The 23,494-nt window shown below is 40.4% G+C and overlaps 1 protein-coding gene across 1 annotated transcript in view; it reads right to left on the minus strand.

Moving 5' to 3' along the window:
• Positions 1-462: 462 nt before the first annotated feature.
• Positions 463-23,494, minus strand: part of LOC110526108 — a 28,558-nt gene continuing 5,526 nt past the window's right edge. Inside the window, exons 9-23 of the mRNA XM_036981787.1 lie at positions 22,128-22,154; positions 21,831-21,857; positions 18,750-19,279; positions 12,915-12,923; positions 11,007-11,085; positions 8,562-8,924; positions 8,189-8,476; positions 7,324-7,434; positions 6,637-6,669; positions 6,482-6,514; positions 6,129-6,161; positions 5,813-5,833; positions 5,216-5,242; positions 4,919-4,945; positions 463-2,248 (exon numbers count right to left, since the gene is read on the minus strand). Coding sequence (XP_036837682.1) covers positions 1,713-2,248; positions 4,919-4,945; positions 5,216-5,242; positions 5,813-5,833; positions 6,129-6,161; positions 6,482-6,514; positions 6,637-6,669; positions 7,324-7,434; positions 8,189-8,476; positions 8,562-8,924; positions 11,007-11,085; positions 12,915-12,923; positions 18,750-19,279; positions 21,831-21,857; positions 22,128-22,154 — 2,144 coding nt within the window. The 3' untranslated portion in view covers positions 463-1,712. The remainder of the gene's footprint in view (positions 2,249-4,918; positions 4,946-5,215; positions 5,243-5,812; positions 5,834-6,128; positions 6,162-6,481; positions 6,515-6,636; positions 6,670-7,323; positions 7,435-8,188; positions 8,477-8,561; positions 8,925-11,006; positions 11,086-12,914; positions 12,924-18,749; positions 19,280-21,830; positions 21,858-22,127; positions 22,155-23,494) is intronic.

Below are 23,494 nucleotides of genomic sequence, written 5' to 3' on the forward strand. Positions count from 1 at the left end.
TGATTTGTCATCCAACTTAGTCATTGTGTTCATTAACTGATCGTCTTTGGTCTGCAGCATTTCGAGGAGAACATTGTTACTTTGAGTAATGCATATAGGCTGAATCAAAATAGAAGTGTCATTCTATTTTAGATCCCTCACAGGGGGTACCAATTATGTTGTGTCTGACTGATTAAATTATATGACATGCTATTTTATCAAATCGATTACCTAACGTTTAATTGATTATGTGATTGAATTAAACCATGCAACAATTAAACCATTAATAACCTGGGGCACCACGGAAGCATTCATTTATATAGAGCAGTTATCTCCAGAATCCAATCTCTTGAAAATCTGAAGATCTTTAATATCAATAGCAGTCAATCATTAATCGTCAACTTATTCAGTCTCATTCGGATGGTCATAAAGTACTGCACGAACCCTGGCTAACAAGTTGAATTAGCAATACACAAATTGGTGTATTTACTAAATACCAAAATAATCACACAGAATTACATATATATACACAGGATCAATAATACATCGATTACTAATCATGTCATGAAAATCCCCTAGTGGGCTAACCCAATATGACAGCTCGTTACACAAAAGAAGGGGGTTGGGTTTGAATGAAAGAGCGGGAAGATGGAGTGACAAAGGGATTGGGTCTCTATCGGACCTTGAAAAGCTATTCTACCGTAAATACAGAATCTTATGCATTCTAATAACCGCCCATTCGGTGAAGAAAAATGCAACATATATATTTACTCTGAGCTGCCCTTCGATAGATGGGTCGAAGATGGAAGACTGGTTTGCCCAGCAGAGATCACCATTGTCCTTTGAATAATATTTCTGGTCGTAGTGTTGTAGAGCGGGTACGTTAAAGTACCCTGTCGTTCTTAGGAGATTGTCTGTCCTTTCCTAGGCCACATACGTTTACAGCTGCAGCTGAAAACTCGAAGTCTAGGATGTATCACTTCTTTACTAAATAATCGTTCAATGTTCATACTAAGTTGCCATAATCAGCTTATGCTGGTCTAGTCGAAATACACAATTTCAGTGACGTGATCATCACCTCCATATTGAAATTAGCCCTTATAAACGTACGGACACCAGTCCTCGCGTCATAGGGAACTAAGGTTAACTTCCGTCAACTGACTTTTGTACTGGGGGAGAGAAGGGTGTGTTTCATAGTTCTCAACCAATGTCTGTTCACTTGGGCGTGGCCACTTAGTGAGCATAGGTTACTTATGAAAACAATTCTCTCATTTAGAAGTTAAAATTACATTTCATATTTTCACAAATAGTTTCATATTTAATTCCATGTGAATCTGATAAATTGTATCTTGGAAAGTCTACACATTCTAGTTATGTCATCCTATCAGATATATATATATATATCAGATATAATGTCTGATATAATGTCAGATATAATATTATATCAGATATAATGTCCCAGACAACAACTGATCTGACATCATATTCTTTAAGTACCAACGAACACTTCAACTGGTTTAGAAAGGGAACTATTGTTCCATTCCCCTGCCTTTTTATATTACCATACTTTCTCTGTGGTAACACAGGGCTTTCCAAGAGTCCATTCTGTAGAGTGGAGAGAAAAGGGGGACAGGTATTTATGGGGGGGTCATAAACCTCACCCAACAGGGCAACGTCATGACAGTAACACACACACACACACAACCAGTATTTCAATGTTTGATATAAAACAGTTAGTCAGTGACACCTACAGGAGTGATGACCTGTGGGACTGAGTTACCAGTAGCACCAGAATAAAATAATGGATAGAGTTTCTCAGTGAAGGTGTAGCCAGTGAAGGAGTAGATATGAGACCTGGCCTCTACATTGTAGAATGAGACCTGACCCTTCTCATAATCCACAAACACCCCCACCTTCTGGGGCTTCTCTCTCAGGGAGAGGACGACAGAGGGGTCAGTGAAAGCCTTGTATTCTTCATACCTCAGCCAAACAGTCCAGCATCCATTCTCAGGTTTCAGGCGAATATACTTCTTCCTGTTGATGGACTCTCTGGCCACTCCTAAAGTCCACCCATTCTTCCCCTCCACCTGCACCTCGTAGTAGAATCTCCCTGAGGAGAAACCCTCCTTTCCCAGGACATAGGGAACAATATCAAACCTCTTTGGGTTATCAGGGAGATTCTGTTTTATGTCTCCATATCTAACTTGTTTCCTGTCTTCAGACAGGATGAGTTTGGGATGTGCTGTATCAGGATCTAGAGTCACATCCACTGTGGAGAGAAACACACACTTTATTAGAATAAACAAAATAAACATAACAATATGGGGGACTGCATTCTACTGCTCAGTACATTGCTATGGGACACATGAATGCTGTATCAGGGTCTAGAGTCACATCCACTGTGAAGTAAAAAAAATAAGAACATCAATATGTGGGAGGACATTTTACTGCAGGACTTACTGCACAGTACATTACTGTAGACATATGTAGCCTATAAGTTATTATTGATAACAGCATAAGTATACTGTAGATGTGAATGTGTGGTCATGCTATTTCAAGTAATACCAGTATGTGAATATATTAATATTCATGTGAAACTCTAGTAGGGCTGGGCAATATGGTCAAAATATCATATCACAATACTTAGAGCTTAGAGATTTAGAGCAAAATACTTTGGTGAACTGTTGGAATCAAGGAAATAAACGTATTATTCCAATTCAATAGTTTGAATATAATAGTGGCCACTTTAAATACAGTGTTTGACATGACAACAAATGAAAATGCCAGGGAGGAGTTATTGTGACACGGTAGGAACCAAAGTGTTGACAAATGTTTCCTAGGGGACTCTACAATCTTTGGATACATTGCATGTTTTTGTTAGCTACTTCATGTAGCATACATATTCTTGCTTTGCTTATTCCTCTTTGATTTAGAAGAAACTGTTGTGCAAAAAAACATGCAGATATACATCACCGGTCAAAAGTTGTGACACACCTACTCATTCAAGAGTTCTTCTTTATTTTAACTATTTTCTACATTGTAGAATAATAGTAAAGACATCAAAACTATGAAATAACAATTATGGAATCATGGAGTAACCAAAAATTGTTTAAAATGAAAATGTATTTTAGATTCTTCAAAGTAGCCACCCTTTGGCATGATGACAGCTTTTTTTGTACACTTTCTCAACCAGCTTCATGAGGAATGATTTTTCAACAGTCTTGAAGGAGTTCCCATAAATGCTGAACACTTATTGGCTGATTTTCCTTCACTCTGCGGTCCTACTCATCCCAAACTATCTCAATTGGGTTGAGGTCAGATGATTGTGGAGGCCAGGTCATCTGATGCAGCACTCCATCCCTCCCCTTCTTGGTCAAATAGCCCTTACACAGCCTGGAGGTGTGTTTTGGGTCATTGTCCTGTTGTAAAACAAATGATAGTCCCACAAAACCCAAACCAGATGGGATGGAGTATTGCTGCAGAATGCTGTGGTTAAGTGTGCCTTGAATTCTAAATCACTGACAGTGTCACCAGTAAAGCACCCTCACACCACCTCCATGCTTCACGGTGGGAACCACACATACAGAGATCATCTGCATACTCTGCGTCTCACAAAGACATGGACACATTCGACCATGAAGGCCAGATTCACGCTCTCCTCTGAACAGTTGATGTTGAGATGTGTCTGTTACTTGAACTCTGTGAAGCATTTATTTGGGCTGCAATTTCTGAGGCTGGTAACTCTAATGTACTTATCCTCTGCAGCAGAGGTAACTCTGGGTCCTCCTTTCCTGTGGCGGTCCTCATGAGAGCCAGTTTCATCATAGCGATTGATGGTTTTTGCGACTGCACTTAAAGAAACTTTAAAAGTTAACATTTTCCGGATTAACTGACCTGCATGTCCTAAAGTAATGATGGACTGTCGTTTCTCTTTGCTTATTTGAGCTGTTCTTGCCATAATATGGACTTCATAATTTACCAAATGGGGCTTTCTGTATACCTCTCCTACCTTGTCACAACACAACTGATTGGCTCAAATGCATAAAGGAAAGAAATTCCACAAATGTACTTTTAACAAAGGACATTTGTTAATTGAAATGCTATCCAGGTGACTACCTCATGAATCTGGTTGACACAATACCAAGAGTGTGCAAAGCTGTCAAAGGCAAACTTGAATCTCCAATATAAAATACATTTTGATTTGTTTAACACTTTTTTGGTTACTACATGATTCCATGTGTTTTTCATAGTTGACGTCTTCACTATTATTCTACAATGTAGAAAATAGTACAAATAAAGAAAAACCCTGGAATGATTAGGCGTGTCCAAACTTTTGACTGGTACTGTAGTTCTACACCATTACTGGGATTATCAGTCTGTATACAGTAGCTAGTTACGTTTGCTCTGACTCTGTACATTTATTAGCTAGCTAACGATTAGCGGCTAACAAGATTTAGGCCCAACTTGCTTAGAAAATACAAACTAGCTGTTTACAGATGTAAGAAACACAAACTTATAGTGTAATTATAGAACGCTAGTGGATTTATATTAATAAGAAGCAAAGTGAAAACAGCATCGTTGTCATTAACATTGTTGCACATAGTGCATTGATGCGGAGACTGAATGCAGTTGTCTCTTGGTAAGAGGAACAACAAATGCGCTCCATGAGTGACAGGGGGCGGGGCTAGGTCTGTGTGGAATGCGACATGGAGAGAGAGAGCGGAGAGAGATGACTCAAATAGCGAAGTAAACTATAAAAATGGACGTAACACACGGCGTATCACATTTAACAAACCAAACAGTCAAATACCGTTATGAAAGTAAAGTTTAAAAAAACAAAACGTTTCGTGCATCAATACCAGAATATTGTAAAATACGGTATACAGCCCAGCCCTAAACTTTAGGTGGGTGGACTGGAGAGTACAACAAACACACTGACCTGCATGTTTTCTGATGGTTTCAAGTTCTACAATATAAACAGAGAGTGTCAGATTTAGGGGATACCAGAAACTATGGTAATGTAATATTACAGTAGAGTATACTGTGTGGTGCCCTTGGAACACAATGACACATCTCCTCTTAATCTCTAAACCTTATTGATAAGGTTCGGGACCAGAAACATATCCAAAGTGACATGGTGTAAAAATACATCCCTCTACCATAATATAGTATACCTTAAGCAACAGAAATATGATATGAAATATATTTGAAATACAATTCAGTATCATTCATTTACCTGGACAGCCCTTCATGTTTACTAAATCTGTGGGTAAATTAAACATTAAACTAATTATCATTTTTGCTAATTAAAATAAGAACATCTTGAAATAAATTAATAAAACAATATCATTCTTTGTGTAAACATTTCCATAGCAGTGAGTAAAATATTCCAATACAGTGATATTTTACCACATAATTTTGACTCATCTTTGTGCTATTTGCACAATGCAAATTGTAAGCCCTTGGAAATGGGCTCTCCAATCCTGTTCCTGGAGACCCCCCTGTAGGTTTTTGCTCCAACCCTGTTCCTGGAGACCACCCTGTAGGTTTTTGCTCCAACCCTGTTCCTGGAGACCACCCTGTAGGTGTTCTCTCCAACCCTGTTCCTGGAGACCACCCTGTAGGTGTTCTCTCCAACCCTAATCTAGTGCACCTGATTCTAATAACTTGCTGGTTGATAAATTGAATCAGGTTAGTTATAACTAAGGTTGGATTGAAAGCTACGGGACGGCAGCGCTACAGGATCAGGGTTGGAGAACCCTGGCTTAGAATATACATGTATGTATTGTGTATTGACCATAAGGGTCTAGTAATGCATCGTGCTCCTACTTACCCAGCTGATCAGCAAGTATCTCTGCAGACAAACAGATGAATTAAAGTCAAAGTAAAGCATTCTTAATGGTGAATAATTCATTCAACTCCTTGTGTGGCAGGGGGATGGGCACAGTAAAAACAATGTGATGAAAAGTATTAATGTCAAATATGTGAGGATTTTAAATCCATGAAACTAGCTGTTGTACACTATTCAGTTCTGTTACACATTCATGTAATGGGAATTATTTGTCTTCAATTATTGTTTGGTATAACAATCACATTGGGAGTAAAAAAAAATGACACATTGATGCATAGGACTGTTGGACACAACTTACTCAGCTTATGAGTGTTGTGATCTTGATTTTTCTCTGCAGACATGAAAAGAGAACAGTTAGAGTGAACATCCTTAATGAACACATCTCACATCCATGAAGAAGACAATTATTAAAATGGAAACATGACACAATGCACAGGACCAGGAGTGTCAAACTCATTCCATGGAGGGCCTGGTATCTGCTGGTTTTTGGTTGTTCCTTTCAATTAACAGCTAGACAACCAGGTGTGTGGCGTTCCTAACTAATCAGTGACCTTAATCAATCAAGTACAAGGAAGGAGTGAAAACCCGCAGACACTCAGCCCTCCATGGAATGAGTTTGACACATGCATAGGACTGTTGGACACTACTTACTCAACTCAAGTCTGAGTTCATCTTTAACTTGCTCTGCAGAAATAAAATAAAAAACAGAGCACATCGTTAATGAACACAGAACCACAGTGTTTTCTCTGACAAAGTTCCATTTCTGGAGGAGAAAATGGCATGTTTGACAGTAAGACACTACTTACCTAGCTCTTGACTGTGTTCAGCTTTGGATGCATCTACAGACATGACAATAGATAACAGTTTGAGGAAAGGTCCAAAAAATGACCTACTCAAGATGTTTTCTGACAAAGTTCTTTACATGAAGGAAGTTACACTGATGTAGTTCAGGTAAACCATGCACTGAGATTTAAATAAACCTTATATTAACACATCTACTATTTTTGTGGAGAAAGTTGTTTTAAATAGAAATGTTTGCCCTATACTGTGAACTGAATTTTATTTTATACAAATCCTTAAATACACCTGTACAGTATCTGACCAATGTCTGCTTTTTACTTCTAAAGGTCAAACAGGGGGGGCTTATATTTGTCCTGTTTCACTGTATATACAAGTGTTTAACTTATACGAGAGTGAGTTGTGAAGTGGAACTGTGTTTATTTGCATATCCCAACTCCCCATGCGAGTGTGGTCACTACCAGGGATCAGCCATTATTGACGGCGACCCTGGAGTAATGAGGGTTAAGTGCCTTGCTCAAGGGTAGATTAACTGATCTTTTTCATCTTGTCTGTTCGGGGAATTGAACTAGCAAGCATTCGGTTCTAGTTCCCAACTCCTTGTGTATGTCACTGCAAACTGCACTGTAAAACATTTACATTCAGTAAAATAAACCCTTTAATAAGTTTTCTATGACTGTAGTCATTGTACAAACTTTTCCACCACCAGACACTGAAAGCTGATATGGCCACAAGGACAATGACCAGAGAGACAATCACTGCAAGGGCCACTTTCCATGTTTCTGTGTGAACAAGGATCAGCTCACCTGCAAGACACAAATCAACTGAGATCAGTGACATGTAACCAATGCTACCAAATAATAATATTAAAGGGACATTTCACTCATAAAGAATGTTTTGTCAGACGCTTACAGACCTCAAATGTAAACTAATGTAAAAACTAAACCACATCCCATGACATCAGTTGTGTAGATCCAGCAATATGCCTCAATGCCAAATGACTGGAAAACATGAGCACCATCTATCTATTTCCTGGTTTTCCTGGTTTAATGGTGTGCTTATCTTTTCCATTCATTTGAGGTGGAGGCATACAGCTGGATCTACAAAACCAATGTGGTTTTATCTTGACATTAGAATACTTTAGAGTTCAAAAAATATTGACAAACTTGAATCTAACTGTCCTATTTATGTTTAATTATTACTCAGCCTTTGTAATACAAAAGTATAACAGTATATACAGTGCCTTGCGAAAGTATTTGGCCCCCTTGAACTTTGCGACCTTTTGCCACATTTCAGGCTTCAAACATAAAGATATAAAACTGTATTTTTTTGTGAAGAATCAACAACAAGTGGGACACAATCATGAAGTGGAACGACATTTATTGGATATTTCAAACTTTTTTAACAGATCAAAAACGGAAAAATACAGTTTTATATCTTTATGTTTGAAGCCTGAAATGTGGCAAAAGGTCGCAAAGTTCAAGGGGGCCGAATACTTTCGCAAGGCACTGTATATAAAACATTAAATCATATCTGTTAAACAATAATGATGTTACTCACTAGGGATGTGAAACTCTGTCTCCATCTTAATCACCTCATGGAGCTGCCTCTGTCTGACTCTACAGGTAAAGCGGTTGATGTCAGTCTCCTTTACGGTGGTCTTTAGTTTGACTACGTAGAATCCCTCATAGTCCCTGTCTGTCTCTGACGGTCCAGCAGACAGAGTGACCCCTTCACTGTCCAGCCACTCCAACTCAGGCTCAGGGAACCAGCCTTTAGTTACACACAGCAGAGCCATCCCTCCTTCTTTCTGTCCCTCAATGGAAACCTCTGGCTTGGATCCTATAGCTACAGACACAAAGGGAGACTGGAGATGAAGTACTACTGAGATTGGGAGGAACATCACATGGGTTGTTGTATTTAAGAAATGTACCTCTGACGTAGACTTGAATGGTGGCATCATCATAATGTGTCTTAGACTCAACAAGACATTTATAATGTCCATCATCAGTGCCTTGTACCCTGGTCAGTTTCAAAGAGGTGTTGCCCTTCTTCAGTTCCTCTTTAAACAACGATGTCCTTCCCCTGTAGGAGTGGATCTGATCATGGTATTTGTCTCTGCCATCTTGGTAGAGATGGACTCTAATGTTTGACTGAGTGTCTGGGAGGTTGACTCTGAACCAGTCAACTCTCATGTCCTCAACGCTGATGTTGGGTTTGATGTAACAGGGCAGAATGATGTCATCACCAGCCACAGCAACAATGGCACGAGTCAAACCAAGAACCTCAAACCTTTCTGAAGAGAGAATCAACCATTCAGATTGTACAAGCCTCACTAAAGACACATGTTGGTTCAAGTCATACTCAGGTGCTAATGTGCCACAACAACTATCATGTACAGTTGAAGTCAGAAGTTTACATATACTTAGGTTGAAGTCATTAAAACTAGTTTTTCAACCACTCCACAAATTTATTGTTAACAAACTATAGTTTTGGGAAGTTGGTCAGGACATCTACTTTGTTCATGACACAAGTCATTTTTCCAACAATTGTTTACAGATTATTCACTGTATCACAATTCCAGTGGGTCAGAAGTTTACCTACACTAAGTTGACTGTGCCTTTAAACAGCTTTGAAAATTCCAGAAAATTATGTCATGGCTTTAGAAGCTTCTGATAGGCTAATTGACATAATTTGAGTCAATTGGAGGTGTACCTGTGGATGTATTTAAAGGCCTACCTTCAAACTTTGCTTGACATGGGAAAATCAAAAGAAATCAGCCAAGACCTCAAAAAAATAATTGTAGACCTCCACAAGTCTGGTTCAACCTTGGGAGCAATTTCCAAACACCCGAAGGTACCATGTTCATCTGTACAAACAATAGTACGCAAGTATAAACACCATGGGACCACGCACCCATCATACCGCTCAGGAAGGAGCTGAGTTCTGTTTCCTAGAGATGAACGTACTTTGGTGCGAAAAATGCAAATCAATCCCAGAACAACAGCAAAGGACATTGTGAAGATGCTGGAGGAAACAAGTACAAATGTATCTATATCGACATAACCTGAATGGCTGCTCAGCAAGGAAGAAGTCACTGCTCCAAAACCGCCATAAAAAAAAGCCAGACTACGGTTTGCAACTGCACATGGGGACAAAGATCGTACTTATGGAGAAATGTCCTCTGGTCTGATGAAACAAAAATAGAACTGTTTGGCCATAATGACCATCGTTATGTTTGGAGGAAAAAGGGGGAGGCTTGCAAGCCGAAGAACACCATCGCAACCGTGAAGCACGGGGGTGGCAGCATCATGTTGTGGCGGTGCTTTACTGCAGGAGGGACTGGTGCACTTCACAAAATAGATGGCATCACGAGGTAGGAAAATTATGTGGATATACAGGCAACATCTTAAGACAGTCAGGAAGTTAAAGTTTGGTCGCAAATGGGTCTTCCAAATGGACAATGACCCCAAGCATTGTTCCAAAGTTGTGGAAAAATGGCTTAAGGACAACAAAGTCAAGGTAGCAGAACTGAAAAAGCGTGTGAGCAAGGATGCCAACAAACCTGACTCAGTTAGATCAGCTCTGTCAGGAGGAATGGGCCAAAATTCACTCAACTTATTATGGGAAGCTTGCGGAAGGCTACCCAAAACATTTGACCCAAGTTTAAAAAAATGAAAGGCAATGCTACCAAATACTAATTGAGTGTATGTAAACTTCTGACCCTGTCACGGCTGGCTGAAGGACTGGACCAAGGTGCAGCATGGTAAGCGTACATTTTCTTTTTATAAAAAATTATGCCAACAAAACCGTGACACTTTGGGCTATGTGCCCTGAACAAAGTTAACTTCCCACAAAACAGGTGGGGGAAAAGGGTACCTAAGTAGGGTTCTCAATCAGAGACAACGATAGACAGCTGTCCCTGATTGAGAACCATACCAGGCCAAGACATAGAAATACAAAACATAGAAAAAAGGACATAGAATGCCCACCCTAGTCACACCCTGGCCTAACCAAAATAGAGAATAAAAAGCCTCGCTATGGCCAGGACGTGACAGACCCACTGGGAATGTGGTGAAAGAAATAAAAGCTGAAATCAATAATTTTCTCTACTATTATTCTGACATTTCAAATTCTTAAAAAAAAGTTTGTGTTCCTAACTGACCTAAGACAGGGAATTTTTTACTAGGATTACATTTCAGGAATTGTGAAAAGCTGAGTTTAAATGTATTTTTCTGAGGTTTATGTAAACTTCCGACTTCAACTGTATATCATCATTTACACGTACGTGATGGCCAGGAGTATATCACACACAGACACACACACACATATATACACACAACCACAAACACAATGAGAGAATGTGAGGGTACTGTACCAGAGTCTGCTCTGTGCAGGAGAAGCAGGAGAGTCACACACCAACAACCTGTCCCAGTAATCATGATGACCTCTTTACCCTGAGATCAAAGACAGACAGACTGTCATGTCAAACTTTATCACAATACAGTTTAAAGTATGTCATCTTGTGGCACAGACTGGACTGGAGTGAGAGAGTAACATTTGAAAGTTCAGATTGGCTTGGGACAATGTATCCATGCAAACATAAAGGGAGAAAGGAACAAAGATCAACTGAAACTCTACTCTGCCTCTACTCAAGTTTACAGTCAATTCTTAACTTTCACTTGCACGCAGAACAACTGAGAAGGACCTAGTTTCTAGATTGACTTTGGGGAAAGGCAGGAAGAATGAGGAATAAAATAACATGGTTCCACTGCAAGGCAGGAAGGGGGTGTAAACTTTAGTCACAGATGAAAGGGGATCAAATAGGTTCTATTGGGTAAAAATCTGAAGCCTCTAGTGCGGACTTCCACTAACCACCAAATATGGTGATGAGAGGAAGTCAAGTTGAAGGCAAGTATGTCCTAAAATTAGCAAATAGGATCTCGCTAGCTTGTACTTGGCTCTACCCAGCAACTTGCCCGTTCTGCCCACTGTGCTTTATTGGCTCCCAATGTAAACAACACTGCTTTTCTATCTTGGGTTAGTTATCATAATCTTTTCTTTTGTCTCCAAAAGTGAAAGTGAAACTTCTTAGCTACCCTGATCTATCACACTGACTTTAAGTTGACACTAGAAGGCAGTATTTTTTTCATAATGTGGTACTGACTACTACCAAGTGGCGGCTACTGGTACTACAGAAAATGACAGAAAATGATTAATTATATTTCTATGCATATCCTGCTGAGACCCGGAGAAAATGTTTTGTAATAAAAAAAATACATAACATAAGTGCTTTTGTGATGAAGAAAAAAACATCTTACCAATAAATGTATTTGAACAAATGTTTTTACTCTATGTTTTATTGTACATGCAAAATTGTCCTTTGTAGTGGTCATTAGGACAGAAATATGGACAAATAACATTACAGGTAGAGTAAGTGTAAACATAATTGCAGCATCAGGATATACTCTACAGAGGACATTTCTTGATTTGCTCTTATTTAGCTCTTATTTAATGTGAAAATATTACACATTCCTGACAACTCACTTAAATATTCCTGAGATATTCACTTACTAGAAACAATTTGAATATCAAACTCACAAAAATGATAATTAATAACTACATACACTTTTCAAATGTCCATAATGTGCTTATTTTGTTGGCAGACATTTTTTTTAAGAACCAGGAAGATAAAGTTGTCACGGTCACATCTCCACACTTAATAAGGTGGTTTGTATGGCCTTAGAGATACTGACCAAGAACAGATGTCTACTAGAGAGGACCAAATGAATTGCTGGGTCTCAGGAGCTTATATCAAAGACCTCAACATTTGAAACTTCCTGGTTGAGAACAGTGCTCTACATCATGGTGCTATGTGATCTGGTCAAAGCAGTGGACTATATTATGAGGTGTAGAAGGGTATAGTTTAAGATGAACCCTCAGAGTTCATATATGTTGGCCATGGGGGTGATATGAGGCTATGTCCCTAATGGCATCTTATTCCCTAGCCTATATATTCTACTACTTTTGATAAGGGCCAATAGGGATCTGTGTAGTAAACTGTATAGGGAATAGGGTGCCATTTGGGACACAAACTGACTGCTGAGACAGACAAGTAAAAGGAACAGGAAACATATTGTATTAAGTATGTAAAACATGATCACAATACATATAACATACTACCTATAAAGTATTACATGTACTGCGGCACCTAGAGCAACATTTGAAACATGTATCTCTATAACCCCATAATCATAAGACATACATTACATATCATAATACTTACAATTAGATGCTCTCAGATCACCATGAGAAAGGTTTGATGGTTTCAATATCGTCAGGAAACAGGAAGGAAGTTGTGCACCTACTGCAAGGCAGGGCTATGATGAATCACCATGTGTTAGTAGGCAGCATGGTTCAGTGAGAATAGAACATTTTGAGGTAGAACTACCAGTATGGGAAACTTGTTAACATTGAGTATTCTTTAAAATGCCAGCATGTCATACTCATTTAGTTTTCTTTTATATAGAGTAGTATGATTTTTTACCTTTATTTAACCAGGCAAGTCAGTTAAGAACTAATTCTTATTTACAATGACCGCCTACCCCGGCCAAACCTGAACGATGCTGGGCCAATGATCCACCGCCTTATGGGACTCCCAATCACGGCCAGATGTGATACATCCTGGATTCGAACCTCTTGCATTGAGATGCAGGGCTTTAGACCGCTGCTCCTCTCAGGAGCCCACAGCACACTGTATGTGTGCTGTGGGCTCCTGAGTGGAGCAGCGGTCTAAAGCCCTGCATCTCAATGCTGTATGCATGCAGACTTTCACTGAGTGACTCATGCTCCGTACCTCATCCATACTGAATGTCCCATAATGACAGTGTCAGTTCCATACTATGTGGACTACTGACTTGGACTACAGGAGAACCAGGCCCTTCTGACACTGATATAAAGCACACTAGAGGGCAGTAGATACACACTGATCACAGGGACATGGTAGCTAAGCTTTGATATGTATGGTGCTGTAGAGAGGAAGAGCATTATCATGTTGGGATCGAGTCCTCTTCTACCATCTCTTCTCCTCTACCTTCTCCTCTCATCTGCCTCCTGCTCCTCATCTGCCTCCTGCTCCTCATCTGCCTCCTGCTCCTCATCTGCCTTCCTGCTCCTCATCTGCCTTCCTGCTCCTCATCTGCCTTCCTGCTCCTCATCTACCTTCTCCTCTCATCTGCCTCCTGCTCCTCATCTACCTTCTCCTCTCATCTGCCTCCTGCTCCTCATCTGCCTCCTGCTCCTCATCTGCCTCCTGCTCCTCATCTGCCTTCGTGCTCCTCATCTACCTTCTCCTCTCATCTGCCTCCTGCTCCTCATCTACCTTCTCCTCTCATCTGCCTCCTGCTCCTCATCTACCTCCTGCTCCTCATCTGCCTCCTGCTCCTCATCTACCTTCTCCTCTCATCTGCCTCCTGCTCCTCATCTACCTTCTCCTCTCATCTGCCTCCTGCTCCTCATCTGCCTCCTGCTCCTCATCTACCTCCTGCTCCTCATCTACCTCCTGCTCCTCATCTGCCTCCTGCTCCTCATCTACCTCCTGCTCCTCATCTGCCTCCTGCTCCTCATCTACCTCCTGCTCCGCATCTACCTCCTGCTCCTCATCTACCTCCTTCTCCTCATCTGCCTCCTGCTCCTCATCTTCCTCCTGCTCCTCATCTGCCTCCTGCTCCTCATCTACCTCCTACAACTCTTCTTCTGCCTTCTTTCTCTCATCTCCCTCCTATTCCTCACCCTCTTCCTTCCTCCACTATTCTGATGTGAGACTGCTGAGACAGACAGACAGGAAACAGAAAGTAGGAACACTTTAGGTCTCCTGGAGAGGGTGGCACGCATCCCATAACGTACTGCAAAGAGGAGAGGAGAAAACACACAGTTTCAGCCTCCGAAACAAGAGAATAGGCCTGTCTACAGTATGTAGTCCAAAAGGTGATGACTGCAGTAGGGTTGATACAATGTGATAACTGCAGTAGGTTTGATTGAAGGTGATTGTGAAATGTCTGTGGTCCCAAAGGAGAGGTTTGAGAACCACTTCAATAAGGAATAGGGTACCATTTGTGTCCCCTCCTATCCCCCCCCCCCCTCCTCCTCCTCCTATTAGTCCCAAATGGCACCATTTTCTCTATATAGTGCACTACCTTTGACCAGAGTCTACAGGGAATAGGGTGCCATTTGGGACAGCCTATATCAGAGGAAGAGACCTGTGACCTCTAGTGGCAGGAAAGTGGAACATCAAAACTGGCTCTACAGATACTTGGTCTTTGTTCCAAATTGCACCCTATTGCCTATGTAGTGTACTACTTTTGACCAGGGCTCATAGTGCCCTGTGTAGGGAATAGGGTGCCACTTGTACTATAGGCTGATGTACTCTATTGCTGTGTAGCTGCTGTGTTTAAATGTTCTGTGGATCTCTGTGTTTAGGGTCAAATAAGAAAGAGTATCTTTCACCTTGTTGCTGATACTTATTCAAGCCTTTCTACAGAGCTATAGGTTGGGGTTGATAGGTAGCATGGTGCTTGTAATGCCAGGGTAGTGGGTTTGATTACTGGGACCACCCATATGTCAAATGTATGCACGTGTGACTGTAAGTCGCTTTAAAACAAAGTGTCTGCTAAATGATCAGATGAGGATTGACGCAGATGCTGAGGAATTGACACTCAGTATCTTACCACACATTGGACACAGTCCATAAATACACACACACTAGCCCTCCCAGACCCACTCCAGGAATGTGACCAGAGTTGATTGATCAGTGATTTATTGATTATGATGTTGTCTCTTCCTGATTTAACTCCAGCCTGCATTAGTCAATTATGTTATGTGACCTGAGTGAGAACAGATCTAATAGGCCCTCTGAGAAAGACCAATGTATGTCACAGCCAATCGGGAGTGGTCTTTTTGAGAAGTTAATTACTCTCCTTCCCCAACAACAGGCAATACTTCAGAATAATTTGATTCAAGGGGTTTTACAGTTGACAAAGTCATTTATATGTTGAAAAGTTGTATTTACATTTTATTTCAAGTTTGAATTAAGCCCATGTAAGTTCATATGGATTTAATATGAGCAGGCTCATGTTCAGAATATGTCAATACATTAGGCTTACATACTGTATAATAGGGCTATATGAAGACAACATGGAAAGGATGACATTCAGCACAAACGATACAAGGTGTGAATTCCCTCTCTGTTGGTATGCTATAATTAATTTAAACTGTGAGTAACACACACATGCACTTGCAGACAAACAGGCATGTACACAGACTCACATATGCTTGCACGCATACTGTACATACACATACAGTCAAAGGTTTGGACACACCTACTCATTCCAGGGTTTTTATTTATTTTTACATTGTAGAATAATAGGGAAGACATTAACACTATTATATAACACATATGGAATTATGTAGTAACCAAAAAAAGTGTTAAAAAAATCTAAATATATTTTATATGAGATTCTTCAAAGTAGCACCCTTTCCCATGATGACAGCTTTGCACACTCTTACAGTATAACTCCAGTACATTACTGTAGACACACTGTATTTTACAAGCATAGAAAATGCCACAATTTTTGTCTGAGACTTTATTTCCCATAACCTTTAGACAGTCATACAGTGCTGTAACCTGATCTTTATCAATTGATCCGTAAGGGGACCACTCTGAACATTTCTCAGAATACTTTATACACCCCTGACATGCGTGTGGGTTCCCAAGTTGTATATATTTATTATTTAATTGTTTTCTCTCTAGTAACCCATTATACACATACAGTGCCTTCGGAAAATATTCAGACCCCTTGACTTTTTTCACATTTTGTTACGTTACAGCCTTTTTCTAAAATGGATCAAATAGTTTTCCCCCTCCTCAATACCCTATAACGACAAAGAAAAAACAGGTTTTTAGAAATGTTGGGAAATGTATTAAAAATAAAAAACTGAAATTTCACATTTACATATGTATTCAGACCCTTTACTAAGTACTTTGTTGAAGCACCTTTGGCAGCGATTACAGCCTCAAGTCTTCTTGGGTATGATGCTACAAGCTTGGCAAACCTGTATTTGGGGAGTTTCTCCCACTCATCTCTGCAGATCCTCTCAAGCTCTGTCAGGTTGGATGGGGAGAGTCGCTGCACAGCTATTTTCAGGTTTCTCCGGAGATGTTCATGCTCCGTTCATCTTTCCCTCGCACCTGACTACTCTCCCAGTTCCTGCCGCTGAGAAACATCCCCACAGCATGATGCTGCCACCACCATGCTTCACCGTAGGGATGGTGCCAGGTTTCCACTAGATGTGACACTTGGCATTCAGGCCAAAGATTTCAATCTTTTTTTCATCAGACAAAGGCCCATCTTGTTTCTCATTGTCTGAGAGTCTTTAGGCACCTTCTTTAGATGAAACAGGAACACAAGACGATTATCTTTAAACTGTAACAAAAACCACAGGTTTGTCACCGTCTTAATGGTTCTTCGTAGATAGCTCCCCTCTCTTGGTGGCCATCCTCCAGAGATAGTTTATCTTCTTCTTCCCCCCTCTTCGCTGGTTCCCTCCTCCCTCTTGTAGGGAAAAGAGAATATGTCATTAGTACCGTCAGCTGTGCTTAATTGCCTCTGGTCACATTGACTCACATGCCTGGTTGGGCTACTATCCGTGAGCCCAGCCTTCCACAATTATAATAATTGATTATGCTTATTTTGTATTAATGGAAGGGGAACCTCCTTACATTTATAGGATCCTAGACTACAGATTATCAATCTATATATTCATTATAAAGTTTTAAAGTAGTTCCACAGTCTTTTCTAATCTCTACCTCTTATAAAGAAACTGTCTGAGAAATGTGTGACTGAGACAGAACTCTGCAGGGGAGTGTAAGAGATAAGAGACTATTATTATTATTATTATTATTATTATACCTTTATTTCAACAATGAACACAGATTGAGACCAAGGTCTCTTTTACAGCTGGGCCCTGCTTATACATATTTACACATACAGTTTAGGTACAATGATTAAGAAACTACACAAGACAAACAAAACGATCACAGATAATACAAAAAATAAAAATAATACAACAGATTTAATTTACACACAGGTTATTCTACTAACAGGTTATTCTACTAACAGCACAATAACTTGCATTACCCGAAACAGTTACAAGCAATACAAAAATACAAATCCTCCTACACAACAGTTATTTAAACAAGCAACGCTTCTTGAACACAATGGCCCTGTGTTCGGGTGCAGACATAACATGGGTCTATGAAATGTATAACATCACAGTCCAACACTGAACATATCCCTTGAGAAGTTACAACAGCTCACCCCAAATCCTTCCACCTCAATAGGATGACATTTGTTGGGGAATAATCAGAATTGGTTGGTAACATAGGTAAGATGTTTTATATTCATCATATGTTTGTAAGTTAATTCTCATCAGAATGTGTTTGTATAATACTGTGGCGGGGTTGCAGTTTCTGTTCTATGTCAAGACTAAGTTGCTTGGGCCGGAGAGAGGGGAGAGGTCAAGCGTGTATCTCTTGGCTCCACAATGTCTCTGATCTTGTCAAGATGGGATGGATTTGATATATGCCTGTTGATATGGAGGAATGGTTTATGGTTCTGAGTTTGAGAAAATAACATAGTTTAGGAGACAAAGCTGAACGATTTATTATGTCTATGCTGTCTGACTATGTGTGTTTTTTGCTATTAAAGGATCTCAGTTGCAATGTGGAAGGGACTCTCAGAGAATTCATTGATAGACACTGAATTGATCTGAGAGTCACACGGCTGTGATAGAGCTCATATAATTAAAGATGGACTTTGATAACTAACTCTGACTTGTGTGTGTGGTTTGCTCTCATGATTTGGTAAATAGAGGAAATTTCCACGACACATTCAACATCAATTATACAAGGTGCATTTCCTCTGTTAGAATAATCATATAGTGATAATGTGTGTGTGTGTGTGTGTGTGTGTTTGCACATGCGTATAAGTGCAAGTGTGTGTGTTAGTCTGAATGAATTGCAATGTCTTTAACAGTAGGTATGTTTGGTATAAAACAGTCAGTCAGTGATATCTACAGGAGTGATGACCAGTGGGGTTGAGTTATCAATAGTATTAGAAAAAAATAGTGGATAGAGTTTCTCAGTGAAGGTGCAGCCAGTGTATGAGTAGATATGAGACCTGACCTCCACATTGTAGAAGGAGACCAGACCCTCCTCATAATCCACAAACACCCCCACCTTCTGGGGCTTCTCTCTCAGGGAGAGAGGGACAGAGGGACCAGTGAAAGCCTTGTACTTTCCATCCAGAAGACACACAGTCCAGCATTGATTCTCAGGTCTCAGGTGAATCTTCTCCTTCCTGTTGATGGACTCTTTGGCCACTCCTAAAGTCCACCCATTCTTCCCCTCCACCTGCACCTCGTAGTAGAATCTCCCTGAGGAGAAACCCTCCTTTCCCAGGACATAGGGAACAATATCAAACCTCTTTGGGTTATCAGGGAGATTCTGTTTTATGTCTCCATATCTAACTTGTTTCCTGTCTTCAGACAGGATGAGTCTGGGATGTGCTGTATCAGGATCTAGAGTCACATCCACTGTGAAGAGAAACACACACTTTATTAGAATAAACAAAATAAACATAACAATATGGGGGACTGCATTTTACTGCTCAGTACATTACTGTAGACATATGTAGCCTATAAGTTATTATTGATAACAGCATAAGTATACTGTAGATGTGAATGTGTGGTCATGCTATTTCAAGTAATACCAGTATGTGAATATATTAATATTCATGTGAAACTCTAGTAGGGCTGGGCAATATGGTCAAAATATCATATCACAATACTTAGAGCTTAGAGATTTAGAGCAAAATACTTTGGTGAACTGTTGGAATCAAGGAAATAAACGTATTATTCCAATTCAATAGTTTGAATATAATAGTGGCCACTTTAAATACAGTGTTTGACATGACAACAAATGAAAATGCCAGGGAGGAGTTATTGTGACACGGTAGGAACCAAAGTGTTGACAAATGTTTCCTAGGGGACTCTACAATCTTTGGATACATTGCATGTTTTTGTTAGCTACTTCATGTAGCATACATATTCTTGCTTTGCTTATTCCTCTTTGATTTAGAAGAAACTGTTGTGCAAAAAAACATGCAGATATACATCACCGGTCAAAAGTTGTGACACACCTACTCATTCAAGAGTTCTTCTTTATTTTAACTATTTTCTACATTGTAGAATAATAGTAAAGACATCAAAACTATGAAATAACAATTATGGAATCATGGAGTAACCAAAAATTTTGTTTAAAATGAAAATGTATTTTAGATTCTTCAAAGTAGCCACCCTTTGGCATGATGACAGCTTTTTTTGTACACTTTCTCAACCAGCTTCATGAGGAATGATTTTTCAACAGTCTTGAAGGAGTTCCCATAAATGCTGAACACTTATTGGCTGATTTTCCTTCACTCTGCGGTCCTACTCATCCCAAACTATCTCAATTGGGTTGAGGTCAGATGATTGTGGAGGCCAGGTCATCTGATGCAGCACTCCATCCCTCCCCTTCTTGGTCAAATAGCCCTTACACAGCCTGGAGGTGTGTTTTGGGTCATTGTCCTGTTGTAAAACAAATGATAGTCCCACAAAACCCAAACCAGATGGGATGGAGTATTGCTGCAGAATGCTGTGGTTAAGTGTGCCTTGAATTCTAAATCACTGACAGTGTCACCAGTAAAGCACCCTCACACCACCTCCATGCTTCACGGTGGGAACCACACATACAGAGATCATCTGCATACTCTGCGTCTCACAAAGACATGGACACATTCGACCATGAAGGCCAGATTCACGCTCTCCTCTGAACAGTTGATGTTGAGATGTGTCTGTTACTTGAACTCTGTGAAGCATTTATTTGGGCTGCAATTTCTGAGGCTGGTAACTCTAATGTACTTATCCTCTGCAGCAGAGGTAACTCTGGGTCCTCCTTTCCTGTGGCGGTCCTCATGAGAGCCAGTTTCATCATAGCGATTGATGGTTTTTGCGACTGCACTTAAAGAAACTTTAAAAGTTAACATTTTCCGGATTAACTGACCTGCATGTCCTAAAGTAATGATGGACTGTCGTTTCTCTTTGCTTATTTGAGCTGTTCTTGCCATAATATGGACTTCATAATTTACCAAATGGGGCTTTCTGTATACCTCTCCTACCTTGTCACAACACAACTGATTGGCTCAAATGCATAAAGGAAAGAAATTCCACAAATGTACTTTTAACAAAGGACATTTGTTAATTGAAATGCTATCCAGGTGACTACCTCATGAATCTGGTTGACACAATACCAAGAGTGTGCAAAGCTGTCAAAGGCAAACTTGAATCTCCAATATAAAATACATTTTGATTTGTTTAACACTTTTTTGGTTACTACATGATTCCATGTGTTTTTCATAGTTGACGTCTTCACTATTATTCTACAATGTAGAAAATAGTACAAATAAAGAAAAACCCTGGAATGATTAGGCGTGTCCAAACTTTTGACTGGTACTGTAGTTCTACACCATTACTGGGATTATCCGTCTGTATACAGTAGCTAGTTACGTTTGCTCTGACTCTGTACATTTATTAGCTAGCTAACATTAGCGGCTAACAAGATTTAGGCCCAACTTGCTTAGAAAATACAAACTAGCTGTTTACAGATGTAAGAAACAAACGTATGGTGTAATTATAGAACGCTAGTGTATTTATATTAATAAGAAGCAAAGTGAAAACAGCATCGTTGTCATTAACATTGTTGCACATAGTGCATTGATGCGGAGACTGAATGCAGTTGACTCTTGGTAAGAGGAACAACAAATGCGCTCCATGAGTGACAGGGGGCGGGGCTAGGTCTGTGTGGAATGCGACATGGAGAGAGAGAGCGGAGAGAGATGACTCAAATAGCGAAGTAAACTATAAAAATGGACGTAACACACGGCGTATCACATTTAACAAACCAAACAGTCAAATACCGTTATGGAAAGTAAAGTTTTAAAAAAAAAAACTTTTTCGTGCATCAATACCAGAATAGTGTAAAATACGGTATACCGCCCAGCCCTAAACTCTAGGTGGGTGGACTGGAGAGTACAACAAACACACTGACCTGCATGTTTTCTGATGGTTTCAAGTTCTACAATATAAACAGAGAGTGTCAGATTTAGGGGATACCAGAAACTATGGTAATGTAATATTACAGTAGAGTATACTGTGTGGTGCCCTTGGAACACAATGACACATCTCCTCTTAATCTCTAAACCTTATTGATAAGGTTCGGGGCCAGAAACATATCCAAAGTGACATGGTGTAAAAATACATCCCTCTACCATAATATAGTATACCTTAAGCAACAGAAATATGATATGAAATATATTTGAAATACAATTCAGTATCATTCATTTACCTGGACAACCCTTCATGTTTACTAAATCTGTGGGTAAATTAAACATAAAACTAATTAGAATTTTTGCTAATTAAAATAAGAACATCTTGAAATAAATTAATAAAACAATATCATTCTTTGTGTAAACATTTCCATCGCAGTGAGTAAAGAATTCCAATACAGTGATATTTTACCACATAATTTTGACTCATCTTTGTGCTATTTGCACAATGCAAATTGTAAGCCCTTGGAAATGGGCTCTCCAACCCTGTTCCTGGAGAACCACCCTGTAGGTTTTAACTCCAACCCTGTTCCTGGAGACCACCCTGTAGGTTTTAACTCCAACCCTGTTCCTGGAGACCACCCTGTAGGTTTTAACTCCAACCCTGTTCCTGGGGAACCACCCTGTAGGTTTTAACTCCAACCCTGTTCCTGGAGACCCCCCTGTAGGTTTTTGCTCCAACCCTGTTCCTGGAGACCACCCTGTAGGTTTTTGCTCCAACCCTGTCTCTGGAGAACCACCCTGTAGGTTTTTGCTCCAACCCTGTTCCTGGAGACCCCCCTGTAGGTTTTAACTCCAACCCTGTTCCTGGAGACCACCCTGTAGGTTTTAACTCCAACCCTGTTCCTGGGGAACCACCCTGTAGGTTTTAACTCCAACCCTGTTCCTGGAGACCCCCCTGTAGGTTTTAACTCCAACCCTGTTCCTGGAGACCACCCTGTAGGTTTTAACTCCAACCCTGTTCCTGGGGAACCACCCTGTAGGTTTTAACTCCAACCCTGTTCCTGGAGACCACCCTGTAGGTTTTAACTCCAACCCTGTTCCTGGGGAACCACCCTGTAGGTTTTAACTCCAACCCTGTTCCTGGAGACCCCCCTGTAGGTTTTTGCTCCAACCCTGTTCCTGGAGACCACCCTGTAGGTTTTTGCTCCAACCCTGTCTCTGGAGAACCACCCTGTAGGTTTTTGCTCCAACCCTGTTCCTGGAGACCCCCCTGTAGGTTTTTGCTCCAACCCTGTTCCTGGAGACCACCCTGTAGGTTTTTGCTCCAACCCTGTCTCTGGAGAACCACCCTGTAGGTTTTAACTCCAACCCTGTTCCTGGAGACCACCCTGTAGGTTTTAACTCCAACCCTGTTCCTGGGGAACCACCCTGTAGGTTTTAACTCCAACCCTGTTCCTGGAGACCCCCCTGTAGGTTTTTGCTCCAACCCTGTTCCTGGAGACCACCCTGTAGGTTTTTGCTCCAACCCTGTCTCTGGAGAACCACCCTGTAGGTTTTTGCTCCAACCCTGTTCCTGGAGACCCCCCTGTAGGTTTTAACTCCAACCCTGTTCCTGGAGACCCCCCTGTAGGTTTTTGCTCCAACCCTGTTCCTGGAGAACCAC

The sequence above is a fragment of the Oncorhynchus mykiss genome, chromosome 6, assembly GCF_013265735.2.
Source record: "Oncorhynchus mykiss isolate Arlee chromosome 6, USDA_OmykA_1.1, whole genome shotgun sequence".
In the NCBI taxonomy this organism is placed as follows: domain Eukaryota; kingdom Metazoa; phylum Chordata; class Actinopteri; order Salmoniformes; family Salmonidae; genus Oncorhynchus; species Oncorhynchus mykiss.